We start from the raw sequence: 19,059 nt of genomic DNA on the forward strand, positions 1-19,059 counted from the left end.
GTCATTTATATTTTGTCCATTGAATAAGCACAAAAACCACACCGAAAATTTGCAGGCCAGATACCACAATCTAAAACCAATAACTGGTACATTAAAATTACATTCTTTCACTCCGTTGTCAGGAACTGAAGATTTAGTAAAACAATTTTCTTTCGAGAAAGAAAGTAGGCGAATGAAAATTTAAAGTGCAGTGTGAATGAAAACAAACGTTTAAAAAGCATAAAGTACAAATATTTGAAGATATCATAACAAGTAACTTAGCAGTGTTTCCTCGAGTGACTTGATCCGTACTGAGTGTAATGTTGCAACGTCCACTCGATCAGCCAGCGCCAATAAACCTCCCAGTGCGCTTCTACACTTCCCGTCTACTGCTGCTGCACCAACCGCTAGGTACACATTGTTTCGTAAGTAATTAAATTTGCATTAAACTGTTGGAGATCCCATTGTGATTTTTTCTGGAATTATTAAGAATATTTCAATGCACCTAGTACGCATTTTTTTAGATTTTTAATAGGCCTATTTCACAGTGATATCTAACTTTTAAAAATTAAATCATAAAAATTGTAATAATTATATTAAAATTAGTTAGTAAATATTTAACAAAAGACAGTACTTTAGCTTTTAAGTGCATTTTTCAAATTACATCAATATCCCTATAAATATGACGCTTTAAATGTTGCCTTGTGCGACATTTTTAACGAATTTTAACATGCAACATTTTAAAAACATGTGGAAGAAATAAAACCCCACTTGTTGGTTTATTACACCCATAAAGTAGGTAAAAAAAATATAAACGCAATCAGAAATATGAAGGTCAAAATTTGTATAATTTTGTGCTATTTTACGTGGAATGACTCAAATACATATTTATGAGGAAAGTTTTATGATAAAATTTATTAGCTGATAGTCATAAATCTGTTATCTGAACTTCAAATCCTTGTGTAAGTGACCTGTATTTACGTAGTCGTCTCTCAGCAATTGCACAACCAGCAATTGCATAAGTGAAACTTCGTACTCAATATTTGGAGAAGCCACAGCATTCAATATTATAATTCGTGTGTTCACATCCCTGCAGATTTTCATAGAATTTCAATCATGACAGCGTGGATTGAATCATTCGTTTTAAATTACTGGACAGCCTTCGGCTTGATATGTGTGTTACTTTATTTTTACATACAGAATTCACTGAAATATTGGCAGAAACGTGGCGTGCCTCTTATCGAATCCCAATCTCCGCTGGAGATCATTTTTAATATCATTTCTGGAAAGAAATCTTTGAGCGAAGTATACGAAGATGTGTACAACAGACTGGAAGGCCACAGGTTCGGAGGCGTTTATCATATGCTCACTCCGATATTTGTATTGAGAGATCCAGAAATAATAAAGTGTATTATGTTGAAAGATTTCGAGTCTTTTCACGAACGGGGACTGTATGTTGATGAAAAGAAGGATCCTCTGACGGCGAATGTGTTTACTGCAGGTGGAACAAGATGGAAGAAGATTCGGGCGAAATTATCGCCTGGTTTCACGCCGAAAAACATGCGCCTCATGTTCAAAATTATGTTGGAAACGACGGAAGATCTCATCTCACATTTTGATACTCAGGGAGACATAGCCGAAGTGAAAGAGATATTTGCTCGCTTCTCGATGGACGTCATTGCTTCCATAGCTTTCGGTAAGAATCAATTATTTATAGATTAAGAGGTTAGGTACAGCTTACAGCAGTAAAATTTTTGGAAACATTCAACTTTTTTTTTCTCCATTACTGTATCTTGTACAATAATGAAAATTGGTATGTGTAAAACACTGTCCTTCTGCTGTATAAAAAAATATACATTTTTACAATATAAAAAAACTATTTACATTTTTTAATTCAAAATGATAGCAGTTTACTGTGCAGTGATGAAGCGTTTCCCTCATAACTCATAAACTTGTTAAATTTTTCATGTTCTCTCTCTTTTATTTTATTGCTGAAACTCATGTTTACAAGATCATGCTCTTTCAACTACATTCCTTAATAAATATTTTTTTTTTATTTTGTGTTAGAAAAAAATACTGATAGATATTTGACCATTTTTTTAAATGAATTTATTTTTTATCAGACAATCTATCAAAGGTAGAGGAGTGATCTTGCATCATATTGTAGATATGACATGCATAAATACATACAAAAAATTCCATCACAGAATGTTGGATAGTTGTTTAGTTATGTGGGAAACGCTTCATCACTGGAATTTTGAAAAAAAAAAATGTAAATAATTTTTTTTAATTGTAAATATATTTTTTTTTCATATAAGTAGCAGGGCACTGTTTTTACACATACTATATACTAATTTTCATTATTACGCAAGATACAGTAATAGAGAAAAAAATGTTGAATATTTTCAAAATTGTACTGCTGTAAGCTGTACCTAAACCCTTAAATTCACTTTAAGTACTCCTTAAGAAAAAAAAAACAGTGTAAGGAACATAATACATACTTTCTCAGTATGGTAGCTACATACATGCCTAAAGAGTGGAAGTGATAATAATTGTGCAGGTTGAGGTAATAAAATACAGTGCGCCTACATTAAAATAAATTTTAAAAAACCTGTTATACGTTTCATAATTAAGTGCATTATTAATAAAATCATGGAAATCAAAAAGAATCTAACTCCCGGTAACCAAATTTTTCAGGAGCGAGAATAAACTGTTTTATGGCCATGTTTTATGTCCACTCATTCTGCTCTTTTTTTTTTAATAGTTGAATTTTCTTAATGAAAACATACTGTGAATATCACAATAACTATAATTATAATAGGTTTTCATATAAAAATAATATATATGCCTACTTTATGTGGTGGTTTTTGATTTCCATAGAGAATAAATATTACAAAAGTTCATATTTAATACTTGTTTTATATTAAAATGATACAGACACACAAGAAATATTTAAAAAAAGTGATCTATTGATATTGTGACTTTTTATTCAATCAATAATGTAACTTTTATTCTCACAACAATAATAATCACTTTCTATACTGAATTTAAACACTCCCGTCAACAATGGGATTTCCACTTCACACAGCAACACAGTATTCGTTATTGCACTCCACAGACGACAATGACAATTCACTTGGATTATTGAGAACAACAATGTACTGCTAATCTTAATTAATGTTCAAAAAGCACTATTTACAAAACAGAACTGTCAGTTCTTAGTTCACAGTTCGTTGCCTTGGCTAGTTCTTCTAGTTCATTCACTCAAGTTCACAGTAACTTATATCGAACCCAAGGCTTCTAGAGACAGCCCACTGCACTCGAACTCAGGACTTCCGGGGACATTCCACTGCACTCGAACTCAGGACTTCCAACTGCGTTGCTTCCGCCTGGACACTACTCAAGTTGTGGACACACACTCAAGTCGAACTCCGGTCTCGAAGCTGGCTTCACTGCTACACAAGACTGACTGGCTTGCTGACCAAAAACTGAACTGAACTGGCTCCTTCTTCGCGTCTCCTATTTATCACTAAACATAGTTTCGAGAAATTACGATTTGGCGAACAATCTACTGATGCCGAGAGGACGGCGCTTCCCGAAACTTCTCTGCATTTCTCCCTGACGTCGCAGCTGCTTTACTTCCCCCTCTCTGCTGCAGGATGCCTTAGACCACGACGCCACTGCACGGGACCCGCTTACATCTTATCTACATTAATTCATGTTTTCTTACAAATCTCCACTCCAATAAATTAATTTAGAAAGACTACAGATATAAGACATTTAGTTATTTCATCATAGAACATAGTGGTGCGCGACATTGATAGTTCGTTGCTTTTAAGTAAATAAATAAAAGTTAATTTGATTTATTTGCTTACCACACGTGTGTTGTAAGTTTAATTTACAAGACCTACCAACAACATTGGTAAGGTTGTTAAAAAACACGATCGGCCAAAAAATATTACTCAACAGTCCAACCTCGATACAACAATTTTCTGGGGACTAAAACAATTGTATCATTATAGCAAAGTTCTTTTTTTTTATTGAGGGGTTATGAAATTTTACACACCCATATTTATGTTCTGAAAGAGAATATAATAAAAATAAGTATAAAGCGACATTAAATTCTATGAATAACATTTTCTCACCATTTGATTACTCTACTTGACGTACAAATTCATTTAGCTTTCAGGCGTGTTTTTTTATCAGTAATTGTACTCTGTCTTTTAGTTTTAAGAATTTTAGCAAAAAATGTGTCAAGCGATATCAAGCCATTCCAAGGTAGCAATGTCAACGTCTTCTGCTGCCACGTGTTTAAACACTTACGTTCAGGATTAATTTTACCACTTGTGACACTGCTCTCTATTTCTTTGCATTTTTATATGAATATTGCGAATGTTGACTGCGCAAACCAATATCTTTTAGCCACTTCAATATAAATCACTAAATGCAGCTAATTTACTCTCCAAATTGACTTGATTTCTTGTTATACCTGTCAAATCTGCCATTATTAACAAGTAACATTCGAATGTGAAAGGTGTCAGGCGTTCAGGAAGACACAATGGCAGGAACCATAAAGGCAAATCCTGTTAAGGATCAAGTGCTCTTGAAGCAAGTAAAGTTCTATTGTTACAAACTCCTTGCACAGAATGCCAAGATCGGTCTACAAAAGTATGAAAGAGGGTAGACAAAATAAGGGAAAACATCTTTTAAGATGTATTGAAATAATGAACATGAAAATCAAGTAAATTTTAAAAAAATGTATTAGACCTTATATTTTATTGTGACATCGGTGTTTCTCCAAAACTTGACCATCTTTGTGATGATGGATAACATATTGAAAATATAATAAATACGCCGGGACTGATCAAATTTATCGTTGCAACAGGGTTTATTGTTATATCGGTTTTTGTTTTATGGAGGTTCGATTGTACCAGTATTTTATGTGCGTCATTTCCGGATAGACTCGTAGATTCTTATATGAATAAATTCCATATCGTCGTTCACAGATGGACAGAGACAGGTAGGTTGCATGCCCAAAACCAGCTACTGATACTTATTTTCATAAATATCTCGAAATCTATTTTTACGGCCTCGACACACTTTCTCTACTGAGAAAATGGTGTTCTCTATACTGAAATACCAACGATAAATTTCCAAACCAAAACCTATTAATAATCTAGCTTTCTTTCCTACTCGATTTAAAATAATACTGCACCTCATCTTCCTACGAAACTATTTGATTTAACTATTTCTTACAGGTATTAAGACTAACTGTTTGAACGAACCTGAAAATGAGTTCAGAGAATGGGGCAGGAAGGTCTTCGCGCCAACACCTTTGTCAGGTGTCAGGAACTTAATGATCTGTGTGGCACCGAAGCTGGCATCTATTATTTACATTCGTTTCTTCACCAAAGAAATTACTGAACATTTCTGCAACATGGTGCGTGAAACAATTGATCATCGCAAAAAGTATAATATCAAGAGGAATGACTTCATGCAAATGCTCTTGCAACTGAAAGAAAAGGGGTACATTGAAGATCCGACCTCTCCGAAAGAGAATACTGAACTCCTTGAAGGTATTTTAGGTTACCTGTACAACATACCTCTGTAAGTCGTTTCATATAAACTAGCAATATTTTAGTGTTATTGTATATAAAGGTAAAATTATACATCATTTTAAAATTTAACGTAATTGTTACTTCTTCATTCCTGAATACTCTCTTTTAATAATTATATAATCACTGATGTACTGTTAACATATTTCAATAAATAAATCAATAAATAACGACTTGGTCTCGAGACGAAATGGAAATACAAAAATTGGAAATTTGTCCTTTGAAGAGGTGGAAAAATTCAAATATCTTGGAGCAACAGTAACAAATATAAATGACACTCGGGAGAAAATTAAACGCAGAATAAATATGGGAAATGCCTGTTATCATCCGGTTGAGAAACTGAGAAGCTTTTGTCATCCAGTTTGCTTTCAAAAGAGCTCAAAGTTAGAATTTATAAAACAGCCTATATTACCGGTTGTTCTGTATGGTTGTGAAACTTGAACTCTCACTTTGAGAAAGAAACAGAGGTTAAGGTGTTCGAGAATAAGGTGTTTAGGAAAATATTTGGTGCTAAAAGGAATGACGTTACAGGAGAATGGAAAAAGTTACACAACTCAGAACTGCACGCATTGTATTCTTCACCTAACAATTAGGAACATTAAACCCAGACGTTTGAGATGAGCAGGACATGTAGCACGTATATGAGCGAATCCGGAAATGCATTAGGAACCCAGAGGGGAAAAGACCTTTGGGAAGGCCGAAACGTAGAGGAGAGGATAATATTAAAATGGATTTGAGGGAGGTGGGGTATGATGGTAGGGACTGGATTAATCTTTCTCAGAATAGGGACCGATGGCGGCTTATGTGAGGGTAGAAATGAACCTCCGGGTTCTCTAAAAGCCATAAGCAAGTAAGCAAATATTATTAATAACTGATTAAATGGCGATCTTACTCGTGTTAATTATGTAAGAATATGTGGCTTACAGCTGTTTCGGTGCTACTTGACACCATCCTCAGAGCCTACTAGATCTCTGCGCTATCTCAACTTCGCTGCCTGTTGTGTGGGTGCGTTCGTATGATGAAGAGTTGTGTCAAATAGTGTGTGTGTTCTGAAATTTATCTGTGTGTCGAACACATAACTAATGCTAACCACACATGCAATAATATAAATACAGACATGGAAATCCTACACATACAACTCAAAAATCAAAAACCCAACACTCTATACTAGTTTTTTTGAAAGATGGGATATGACAGTTAAGCGGCCGAGCTTGAAACTGCAATGCTATGTTGCCAATATGGACTACCATGCTGCCAGCTGATGGAAATTGGAAGCTAGCAATTGACGTTAAGATAGCCGATGTTAAAACATTCATTGAGAATTGACGCGAAGGTAACAAAACAATATATAACTCGACAGAGAAACACGAAACGTACCATGCTAACATTGTGTGCACAATAAATATCCCCAAGTGAGCTATTAAGCACTTGCCACGGGGGGACTCAATCCAATTCAACGGTAAGTTTGGCAACTCAACCGTTGTTACCATAGCAACAGGCCTACCACGCTATGTGAAAGTCAGTTGTTTTTCCCAACGCAACGCTCCTGTCATGTCCCATCTTTAAAAAAAACAAGTATAGAACAATATGAAATATACAGACACACTAAAACACACCCTAATCAAATTCTCAACACACAGATCAATTTCAGAACACACACACTATTTGACTCAACTCTTCATCATACGATCGCACCCACACAACAGGCAGCGAAGTTGAGATAGCGCCGAGATCTAGTAGGCTCTGAGGATGGTGTGAAGTAGCACCGAAACAGCTGTAAGCCACACATGCTTCCATAATTAACACGAGTAAGATCGCCATTTAATCAATTATTTATATTCAAGTGTTAAAAGTAGTGTACGAAAGATTCAACATCAAATATTATTATTATTATTATTATTATTATTATTATTATTATTATTTTGTATTTGCGCATGTATGCATGTACCAGTATGTACGTATCTGTAAGTATACATTCTACTTTTCTTTTTCAGAGAAAATGTCATACAATGAAACTGCAGCTCAAGCCGTCATCTTCTTCACTGCTGGCTATGAAACTAGTGGAGTATCATTGGCATTCTGCATTCACGAGATAGCTATGAATCCAGATATCCAATCTCGATTACATGAAGAAATTTGCACTGTACTAAAGAGATATAATGGAGAAATTACTTATGACGCACTACAGGAGATGGAGTACATGGATATGGTTATATCAGGTCAAATATTCCAAAGATTTTATTATAGTAACCTTCTAACAAAGACCGTCTCAGATCATAATACAGACACAAAGATGGCCACCGCTGCAGTCCAACCACTTCCATACAATTATATAGACAGTTCCGCCATATCCTTATGTCAAAATACAGTAGTTATATTTTTCGTATTTATTAAGTTGAATTACTAAATTGTGTCTTAAATAAACGTCTAGCATTAAGTTATGAGCATGTTAGGTTCAGTTTCAAAGGCGAAACAACAAGGTAAGTAGGGGAGATAGAGGGCTTATGATCCACTTAACAAAAATTCAAATTCATAGGTGTAACAATTAAAATATATATATATATATATATATATATATATATATATATATATATATTTGTATATCTTAAATCCTTTACATCAGTTACATTGCTAAATGCTACAAAATATTTAATATTTCATGTTTTTCTTGTTTATTTTTTAGTTTTTTTGTATTTATTGTAAAGAACCATTTTGCCCCATTGACTTGGCAATATGATCCCCAAGAAATTATTTTGCCTCTCTATCAAACCACAACATTTTTACAAAGAACTTATTCTATTTTAAAATAAAAGTATGAATAATTGCAGTTAAGTGGAGGGTCTCAACAATTTAGGCTATTGTTGACACAAATCAAACTCGTAAACTTTACTCATGTGATCAATCCCTGCACACTGTTTATGTGCCCACTGCTCATTTTGTCCAACTACTAAAACATATTTTTAGAAGGAACGTATTATACAGTATTTTAACGTAAGAGTATGAATATTGCAGCTATGTGGAGGGTCACAACAAAGGCTATTGTTAGCACAAATAAAACTTGTGAACTTTACACAAGTAATCAATTCCTGCACACCGTTCATGTGGCCAATGCTTACAGTCGTTGCAATTTCTCTAGACTTCGATGCTGACCAGAGTTCACAACAGAACATACAAATTGCATCCTTTCCCTCCTCTGTTGAACACTGTTCTTTGACTCTGTCTTCAAACTTCAGTGTTTTCTTTGCAGTTCCAGTAGCAGATGAGGCAACAGCCAAAGATTTATTTTTCAAATTCACCATACTCGGAGTAGAAGTTAACACAGTGAAGTACTAGAGCATTTCCCTCGTTTTGGTCGTCCTCCAGTTATGTCCAACATTGGCAGAGGAGCGATATCATAAGGACTGACACAGGGTTTTCCAGTATTAGCTTCTTTCTTGTTTATTTCTGATGATTCTGATTCATCTGAAATACGAGCAATCGATACATCATCTGAAGAGGATCCTGAAGGTTGACAATCATCTTCTGAGTCACTTGAAGATTCTGGGGGTTTTGGTTTCTCCTTCTCTTTTAGTTTGTTGTTAAGAAATTAGACCTAATGCCTGACGGTCTAACTAAATGTTCATCTGGGTGATATGCTCCACCTGTACTCTCTCGTTGAACATAATCTTCTTTTAATTTCTCCTTCCCTGAAACTTTTCATGCTTCAAATTTCATATCAGTGACATCTTGTGACAAATCTGTTAGTTCTGATTTGAGAAACAACCAATCTGGAGAAATATCACGATTAAATGAACACAACCCTGTTCCCTGTGCTCTATTTTGTCATCCCTGACGATAATGATAACAATAACGATGATGAATATGATGATGGTGAGGTGATCTATAATAAATTTAACAATTACATATGAATAAGCTTACTGCGTGTAAACTACAATAAGACAATATGATTCCGGGATCGAATTGTTTGCTGCACTTGAGATCATTTTGCTTCAGAACTCATCGGAAAATAAATATATAGGCTAACTGATAGAACCTAAGAGCAGGGGCGGCTTTCGAAGAGGGGCTGCGGAACTGCAGCACCCCCAGACATTTGTGGCTCTTGTGTCGTTTTATGTTGTGAAATACATTTATTATACAGTCTCTATTTAGCGGCTCGAATTTTTTTTTAAATTTCGCTCTCAATGACATGCACCCAATCGTTAGTGAAGTCACTTCCTCTCCTGGTGCTGCCAGAGCGAAACCAGAGACAAGGACTATAGGGTGAAGTCACTTCCTCCCCTGGAGCTGTCAGTCTCGTCTCGGATGTTTTGCGCGTTAGTTTTACCCCTCCCCCTGCTGCCCCTTGCCATGAATCCAGAGTTTCCAGGCGCTGCAAAATTTGCAGCAGTTTGTCAGTAGCGCGCAGTTTTAAATACATTTTCTTTAATGTTGTGAGTATAACAAATGCAACAATGTTTAATTCTGTACAATATTTACAGTCTATTCAGTTCAGTACCTTAATAATTCAGGAGAAATGTGAAATTAAGTGCCCATCAGTTGAATCTCATAATGGAAAGAGCCGCTAAACAAAATACAAAGGCTCGCATATTTTTTTATAATTTATCCAGTATCCCTGCTTTCTTCTCTCGATCTCCACTCAGTCTGTATTAGATGAATGTGTTTCAAAGACAATTCCATCAGCTGGGGCAACAAGATGGATTTAAAATAAGAACAGTAAATGTTACTCATGAGAAGAAGGAGCCATTGCTAGAATGTTTTCAAACCATAATGGAATCTAAAACATCAAACATCACAATAAATCAGGCAAGCGCCCTGGTGCATACTCTTGAATATCCTGAATTCAATTTCTGGCTCAGTTATTTTTTTTCATTTATTGATGTATCATGTATATATATTATACAACCAACTACAACATCGCCAGTTAGATATTTCTAAAGTTCAAATCTGCATATAAAAAATTAAATTATGGTTTATTTAACGGCACTCGCAACTGTAGGGGTTATATCAGCGTCACCGGTGTGCCGGAATTTTGTCTGCAGGATTCTTTTAAATGCCAGTCAATCTACTGACATGAGCCTGTCTCATTTAAACACAACTTACAAGATAAGGCGCATGGAACTAATCTTTAAGTAAAGTAAGTTGCTTGGTTTATTTTTGTATGCAGCCCTCCTTAATTCAATACCCACGAGCCGCCACTGCCTAAGATTAATTATTGTCAGCATCTTTATGATTAGTACATAGAAGATAAATCTCAAAGCAAGTTAAAAATAAGATTTTCAACATATATATATTTTTTTTTTTTTTTACAATTATGCCACATTTACAATCTGTCTACAATAGATAATAAGTAAATATATTATAAAAGAATATGACATGAGTGGAGATGTTATCCCATGACAACACTTCAAAAGAAAAATAACAATGTTTTAGATAGCTGTAGTAAAAATGAATGGAAGGTCAAGAGCATTAGTCCTTTTAAGTATTCTTATTGTTCGACTATTATCCAGCAAATTTAATGCATGATGATTCGGATGTTGATTTAATCGGTGCAGGTATTTTTTGCTGAACTTAGAGATCTCTTCTTTTACAGTTGAAATGTTTAGATAATGATGAATGACATCATTACGTACATACCATGGTGCAGTGACAATGGAACGTAAAGTTTTGGACTGATACCTCTGCAGTATTTCAATGTTTGAATTGCTAGCAGTTCCCCACAGGTGGATGCCGTATGTCCAGATTGGTTTCAGTATGACTTTATAAACAAGAAGTTTATTTTCTAATGACAGTTTTGATTTAGGTCCCAATAATCAATAGATTTTTGATGTTTTAAAATTTAACTCTTTACGTTTAGTTTCAATATATTTACGCCATGTTAAGCGGCGATCTAAATGCATACCTAAATATTTAACATCGTCTGCTTCAGGAAGTTCTTTGTTGTACAGTGTTACAGGAGGACACTTTTCAGTTCTGGTTCCGAAAGTAGCATGAACTGATTTGTTTTCACTCGCTTGTATTCTCCATTTAATTAGACAGTCTTCTGTTTCTTTCAATTCATTCTGCAGGTTTTCAAATGCTGTTGATGGATCTTCATGTGAAGCAAGAATAGCAGTGTCATCAGCGAAAGTAGCCACCAATACCTCATTAGAAATTGGAAAAATCAGTTGTATAAATTGTATATAGTATAGGGCCTAAGACTGAACCTTGAGGTACACCTGATTTTATATCATAGAATGAGGAGAAATGTTCTCCGAACTTTACTTGAAAAATTCTCGATGTTAAGTACGAGTGAAGTAATAAATAATAGGGTTGCGGAAGTATGACCTTCAGTTTGTAAAGTAGACCAAGATGCCAGACTTTATCGCAGGCTTGTTGAATATCTAAAAATACAGCAGAACAATATTTTTTTGTTTCTATGGCATCTTCAATTTTATTGACGACTCTATGGATTTGTTCTATTGTAGAGTGTTCTCTCCGGAATCCGAATTGATGGTCAGGTATAACATTGCTGCCAGTAAGAATTGGAGACAATCTCTTTAAAAAGAGCTTCTCAAATAATTTACGTAGTATTGGTAACAAACTAATTGGACGATATGAAGTCACTTCATTTGGTGGTTTCCCTGGTTTTGGAATCAAGATAATTTGAGGAACTTTCCACTGTGCTGTATAATAAGAAGTTCTAAGAATTCCATTAAAAAGAGTTGTAATAAACACAATTGCTTTTCTGGGGAGTTTCAAAAGAATTTTAGCAGTTATCAAGTCGTAACCAAACAATAATTAGAACAACAAATAATATGAGTAATTGCAAAAATAAGAATGAGACTTACGTGCATGAAAAAAAGTATATTTTTAAGCCTGTAACTTATATTTTGAGGGAGTAGACATATTTTGAAAAGTCAATGTTTTTTTTCAAATTTTAATAACTCCAAAACTATTAAACTCATACTAATGAAGCTTGGAGGCATTAATACTAATAACAAGAAGTTGCTACATACGAAAAATTAAATGGCAACACCAATGGAAATCATAAAAATTTTCCAAAAACATTTTATTGGCTATTTCACGTCTTTAGAATGTATATTTTCAAACCCCAAATGGATTTAGTTTAATTCAAATTACAAATATGGTTTTTTTATTAAGGCTGTAAGGGGATGTGGCATTTAAAGAGCTGTCAGAATTATTTTTTCATCAACGAATTCTTTTTTTACAAATTTCTGATTACAAATCTACTACCGGTAACTTTCCGTTCTAAAGTTGGCTCCCTGAAGTTACTAGATGAATGTAGAGGAGAATAATTTTAATAGGTATGTGCTACATAAAATATATTAATTTCACTTTCAAATCCATTTTTCCGTAAGTTTATTTTTGTTGATTCAACACCAACTTTTTAAAGCCAAATATGAATCAATGTGGATGAATTTTTACTGCAAGTATTTATGAGCTAGCTCTATGTTTCTATGCAACTCTTTTGTGAAAAATGCTGCTAGTTTATTTTAATTTTTTTTCATAAATTACAGGAAAAAATAAATTTTTTAAATTTCAAAGTTAATAAACGAGGTATTTCATAAAATGAATGCAATATAAACGTTTCCCTATGTCTTCTGAATGCAAAAAAAAAAAAAGCTTAAAAATTGAGATCTTCTACTACTGTAAAAACTTGGGTCTGAAAATATTTCTAAAAAATCAAATGCCAAAAAGATTTGAGAGTTCAAAATTTGCATTTTGTTAGTTTTTTACATAATAAACATTCTCTCAAAAGTCGACCTGGTTGGCGAGTTGGTATAGCGCTGGCCTTCTATGCCCAAAGTTGTGGGTTCGATCCCGGGCCAGGTCGATGGCATTTAAGTGTGCTTAAATGCGACAGGCTCATGTCAGTAGATTTAATGGCATGTAAAAGAACTCCTGCGGGACAAAATTCTAGCACATCCGGCGACGCTGATATAACCTCTGCAGTTGCGAGCGTCGTTAAATAAAACATGATATTTCTTTTTTTCTCTCAAAATTTGATTAAAATAAATTATTAGGAAAAAAGTTGACATTTTTAGTGGAGTGTCCCTTAAGTATCTGTTTTAAAAAATGTAGGCAATAGCAATTTCTCCCATTTCATCCCTTAAAAACATCAATATATAATTAGTTCGTTAACAGTTTCTTGATACTGGATGTGTGAGCGCATTTCTCTGTTTCGCAGAATCTCTACGCAAGTATCCACCAGCAACTATCATAACACGAAAGTGCTGTGAAGACTATATCCTGCCTGGAACAAATTCAGCACTGGAAAAAGGAACTTCAGTTATTATACCAATCTTGGGTCTGCATCGGGATCCTCAGTACTTTCCTGAACCAGAGAAGTTTAACCCTGAACGATTCAGTCAGGAAGCCAAAAAACGAATACCAAGCTTCGTTTATATGCCCTTTGGAGAAGGACCAAGGAATTGTATTGGTAAGAAATAGAGTCTATAGAATGTATCTCCTCTCCTTCTCTATCACCTCCCCTTCTTTCGACAGGTTCCATTCCATTCCATCCACATTTTCGAGGTAAAGGAAAAATGCATATTTCATTGTGATTTAGATTCATTATAATTACTTCTGAAGTGGTCATTAATTTTATCTCAAGGTGGAGAAATTCCCTCCTATTGAATTGATTTAGTTTTTTTATACAAGATATTAGTACAAAAAAATTAACTTATATCTTTTATTTGCTTATGTGGAATACGTAAAATTTTGAAACAAAACGAGACTGGAAATACAGACTTGTGAAAGAATTATCGTATTTTCTGGTGTATAAGACATATTTTTCCTTTGAAAATGAGTCTAAAAACAGAGCATGTCTTACATATCAATACTGAGTTTGTGAATCGGTCAAAACGTCATGGGATGGCAATACAAAGATTTATTTTCAGTCAATGACTTCACTTTCTATATGTGTAAGGTACAAGTCCTTATATTACATAATTTAATACTGTATTAACGTTTTCGTCAGTCATGCCGACATCATCAGACACAACTTTTTATGCTGCAATATCATCTCTAAATAAGTACATGTGCCTCTACAATCAAAAATACAATATACTTTATAAACATAAAACATAGTAAAAACAACATGGTTTGGGACATCAATATTTCTTTTCTTATGTAAATGTACCCTTATTGTCAGTTAGTTAAAAACACAAACGTGTGATTACAATGCATATACATATATAAAATTGCAGGTCTTCACTATATAAAAATAAAACTGAAAAATCCATGTAAAATACTATGTGAAGAGATGCTTACAGTCTTTAATCTATACTATTTTATTTTTATATAGTGAAGACCTGCAATTTTATATATGTATATGCATTGTAATCACACGTTTGTGTTTTTATGCTCGACCATGCCGAAATGTAGTAATTATACACCTGGTAGCACTACTTTAATGCATGTCATTAAAGTACACCTATTCATTAAAGTTCTGGTTTTCGATTATTCTCGGATATGCAATCGAAAGATAACGAGGGAAACGTCACGGAGGCTGGAAATCCAATACTATCGCAGAAGGTTATGTTCTGTTACTATAATAATTAGCGTTAATTGTAAATAATATTCAAATAAATTCAATTTGTCATCTCGTTTTTCAATTCTAAATCAATTTCCAGGTTACACCAAAATTAGTTCATGTTATTCTCTACATCAAGGTCAATGACATTATTGTTCCTCGGAAAAAATCAATACTTTCGCGTCTGCGCACATCTCACTCGAGCTATGCACAAGGTCACTTCCGATCTTGAGTCAGATACAAATAAAATGATACTACTGAATAATTTCAAGTTAGAAATATGGTCGACATAAAAATTCGTATGAAACTTGCCTACAATGATAATTAAGATGCCCGTATGGCTTGCTCTTTCCTGGTTATATTAAATATCTTGCGCTCGTTTCATAAACAAACATACTTGCGTCTTAATTACTATCATTATAGGCTCGTTTCATAATGTACTATTAACTAACTGACAATAAGGGTACATTTACATAAGGAAAGGAATATTGATGTCCCAAACCATGTTGTTTTTACTATGTTTTATGTTTATTAATGTATATTGTATTTTTTATTCTAGAGGCACATGTACTTATTTAGAGATGATATTGCAACATAAAAAGTTGTATCTGATAATGTCGGCATGACCGACGAAAACGTTAATACAGTATTAAATTATGTAATATAAGGACTTGTACCTTACACATATAGAAAGTAAAGTAATTGACTGAAAATAAATCTTTGTATTGTATATCATAGACTTTTCTGAAAAATTATTCAAAATGAATTGCAAAATATTCATGGGATGGGTTATCCTAAATCATTTAAGAAGGGTGGTATTAGTAATGCAATGGATAGTACAGAGGACAATTATTTGTATGAGAAACGCAGATTTTGATTTCGAAGAAGTTTCAAGTGACTTTTTATTTAGCTCAGATGAATTTCTGAGTTTTGCCAAAGAAGATCAAAGTTTCCCTTTCGGAAAGTACCAATGGAAGACTACCATATTTGGCGGTACATGAGAAGCAATGGCATATAGGACGCACCCCCTTTTTCGTACACATTTTGAGAGGAAAAAATTCATCTGGCTTCCAGGTTTAACTTCCTGTAAAGCTTTTCTTAAAGCTGTTGAACAATATTAATGGGGAAAAACTGTTCCGGGACCGAGTATCGAACTCAGGACCTTTGGCTAAACACGCCAACGCTCTACCACTGAGCTATCCAGAAACAATACAAGACCAAGGGCCAATTCTTCCCTTTATATCCACATATCTCAAGTGGATTGACAAATATCAATGACCCAACATAGAGTGCACACTACTAAGTCTTTAACGAACAGGGGCATATATTATAGGAATCTGACTTCCAGGTTTAGCTTCCTGTAAAGCTGATTTGAATAATATTAAATGCAAAAATTGTTCCGGGGCCAAGTATCGAACCTGGGACCTTTGGCTAAGCACACCAACACTGTACCACTAAGCTATATGTAGGTCTACTTTCAGTAGATATTTAATATAACCAGGAAAGATCTAAGGGCCATAATTTCTGCATCTATGCGTAGTTCACTTTCACAATTCAGATACACAACTGTCTGAGGGTAAAATAACAGTTTCTAACCATTCAATCTTTAATTTCTCTATAAAATCTGGTGTATTTATCTTATGGAAATAGCCACTCATTTCTCCAACAAAAACAAAAACATACCTATAGTCATTACTTTCCAGTGTGTAAAAAAAAGTTCAATATCTCAATGTATAAAATGTCCAATTTCAAAAGGCCATGCAACAATTACATACATTTAACTCCTTTTTCTTTCAGCAACAAGATTTGCCATTATGGAAATGAAAGTCACGGTGTGTGTACTGCTGAAGAACTACGAATTTCAAGCATGTTCGCAAACCATACATCCTTTGGTCTTCGATCCTAGAGCCTTTGCATTAAGTAGCGCTAATGATATGTGGATACGAGTCATTAAGAGGTCTGGAAAATAAAAATCACAATATCAAAAGGCTACAATACATGCTAAGCTGTCAAAAGCAGACATATCAGTCAACAAGAGGTTTGGGAACCATCATTATCTATGAAACAGTTGTTAAACATTATCTTCCTCCGTTTATTGTATTGTTTTGTATTCGATACATAAATGTACTGTAATGTAATGTAATCAAGAACTGGCTTTCTGAAAATTTCTATATATATAATTTGAACTGGGAATGGAAATTTCGGGAAAATGGCTGAACGGATTTTAATGAATGACCCGTCATTTTGAAGCTTGACATCCAAGGATTTTCATAAAAAAAAAAAGTAACTTTTAATGAAGCTTAGTTTTCCTACATTGTTTTCCTATTTTCCAAAACCCATCTTTCGTCAGTTTGAGAACTAATTAATTGCATTTCAGTATAAAACAAAACACAAACTACAATAAACAATAGGCTATTACACGAAGGCCATGACCTGCAGGATTGGTGACATATTTACAGCTCAAATTCAATTGGTTATTAAAAACTTCAAGATTTACTGGACTTACTAAAAATAATTTACAGGTCTGATTCTGCGGTGTGTAATTTTCTGAGTACAGATGTGTATTGGATATTAAAATCTACAAAACTTGAGGTGGTGTGATGACATTATAGACGCGCTTTCGTATAGGGACAGCGGCAAATTCGGATTATGGTACTTTGTACTGATTTAATAGTTACTTAATATTGATACGATTATTTTTCATTAATTTTACATATTAATGCTATTTGATGATATGAAAGTGAAACGTTTTGGGGTTATGTAAGTAGATGTAGAGAATATCTTAAATTAGATCTTCATATCTATAATTTACTGAGTGGCGGCTATATATATATATATATATATATATATATATGTACTGTTTATGAAACTACAAAACGTAAGTAAGATAATAATATTGTTATTAAAAATCAAATATTTTTATAGTTATTAATCAAGTGGGGTTGGGTCTTTTTCATATACTTAATGGCGGTGTGGTGTAGATATGCGTCATTCTCTTCAGTATTGGCTCGAGAGAGCGCAAAACTTACAGTTCCTAAGGAAAGACCAAAAGGTATTAGTTACTGATAAAATAAGAAGCCTACAAAATTATGTAGTCTCTCGATCATTTCAGGAAGATCTCTTAGGAGAATCATGGTTATTAGGGCGATTCTTTCTGATATACCTTCTATGTTTATTATGTCCTTTTTTAGGTGTTTTTTTTATTAAAAACCCCACGCCTCTCTGCCCCTTTGTTTCACCGATGTAGCTAAAAATGTCTCCATTTTCTTTTTCTAGTATCACTTCCCCTACACGTCTCACTTCACTAATTCCTAGAATGTCAATTTTTATGTTCTTGATTGCATTTAGTAACTCTATTTCTCTTTCGTCACTGCCTAGAGACCTTACGTTCAGTGTTGCCAGGATTAAGTCAAGTCTTACCTCTGGAGGCTGTACTTTGTCTTGAGTTGGGCTGGGGTGTGAGCTTTCTAGTTTATGATAATACTTCTTTCCAATCCTTCCACTGTCCATTTATTAGCATTTTCTGGTACCCCACTTTTACTTCCGTCCTACCTTTCTCCCTTTCTTCCCTTGCTATTTGTCTTAGTCTTGCTTGAATTTCCCTCTCTTTCCTGGTTAGGTCACTATCTATGTAGGTATCTTTTCCCTTTAAAGCGGATTTCTTCTTTAGAATTTCCATTTTGTCTTCGAATCTTTTGCAAGTTATTCTCACTAAGATGTACCAGTACATAATATACGATTCAACAATACCGCGAATGTTTTTAGTCAATAAAACAAATGTTTTTTATTCAATAACACAATAGTAATTTTTTTTAATAGATATTATTCACGTTAAGGTTCCAGCATTCCACACTAATGCTGTCTCCCCTCCTTCTCCTCTCCTTCCTCTACTGTTTTGGTCGGCAAAGATTACATCATATAAAATACAGC

The 19,059-nt window shown here is 34.1% G+C and overlaps 1 protein-coding gene across 1 annotated transcript; it reads left to right on the forward strand.

Moving 5' to 3' along the window:
- Positions 1-1,038: 1,038 nt before the first annotated feature.
- Positions 1,039-17,299, forward strand: LOC138694827 (probable cytochrome P450 6a13). The gene is made up of 5 exons (XM_069818936.1): positions 1,039-1,675; positions 5,238-5,555; positions 7,589-7,813; positions 13,783-14,034; positions 16,927-17,299. Exons 1-5 carry the CDS (start codon positions 1,096-1,098, stop codon positions 17,097-17,099), a joined length of 1,548 nt encoding a protein of 515 aa, XP_069675037.1. The 5' UTR covers positions 1,039-1,095; the 3' UTR covers positions 17,100-17,299.
- Positions 17,300-19,059: the final 1,760 nt, after the last annotated feature.

Source organism: Periplaneta americana, chromosome 2, assembly GCF_040183065.1.
Source record: "Periplaneta americana isolate PAMFEO1 chromosome 2, P.americana_PAMFEO1_priV1, whole genome shotgun sequence".
Classification (NCBI taxonomy): Eukaryota; Metazoa; Arthropoda; class Insecta; order Blattodea; family Blattidae; genus Periplaneta; species Periplaneta americana.

What these genes read in the sequence shown, in the direction of transcription:
- LOC138694827 (XM_069818936.1), top strand. Translation starts at nt 1,096, where the DNA reads ATGACAGCGTGGATTGAATCATTCGTTTTAAATTACTGGACAGCCTTC. An exon ending in GAATACTGAACTCCTTGAAG is followed by an intron (nt 5,556 to 7,588) that starts GTATTTTAGGTT and finishes TTTCTTTTTCAG; the next exon opens with AGAAAATGTCATACAATGAA. An exon ending in CATGGATATGGTTATATCAG is followed by an intron (nt 7,814 to 13,782) that starts GTCAAATATTCC and finishes TCTGTTTCGCAG; the next exon opens with AATCTCTACGCAAGTATCCA.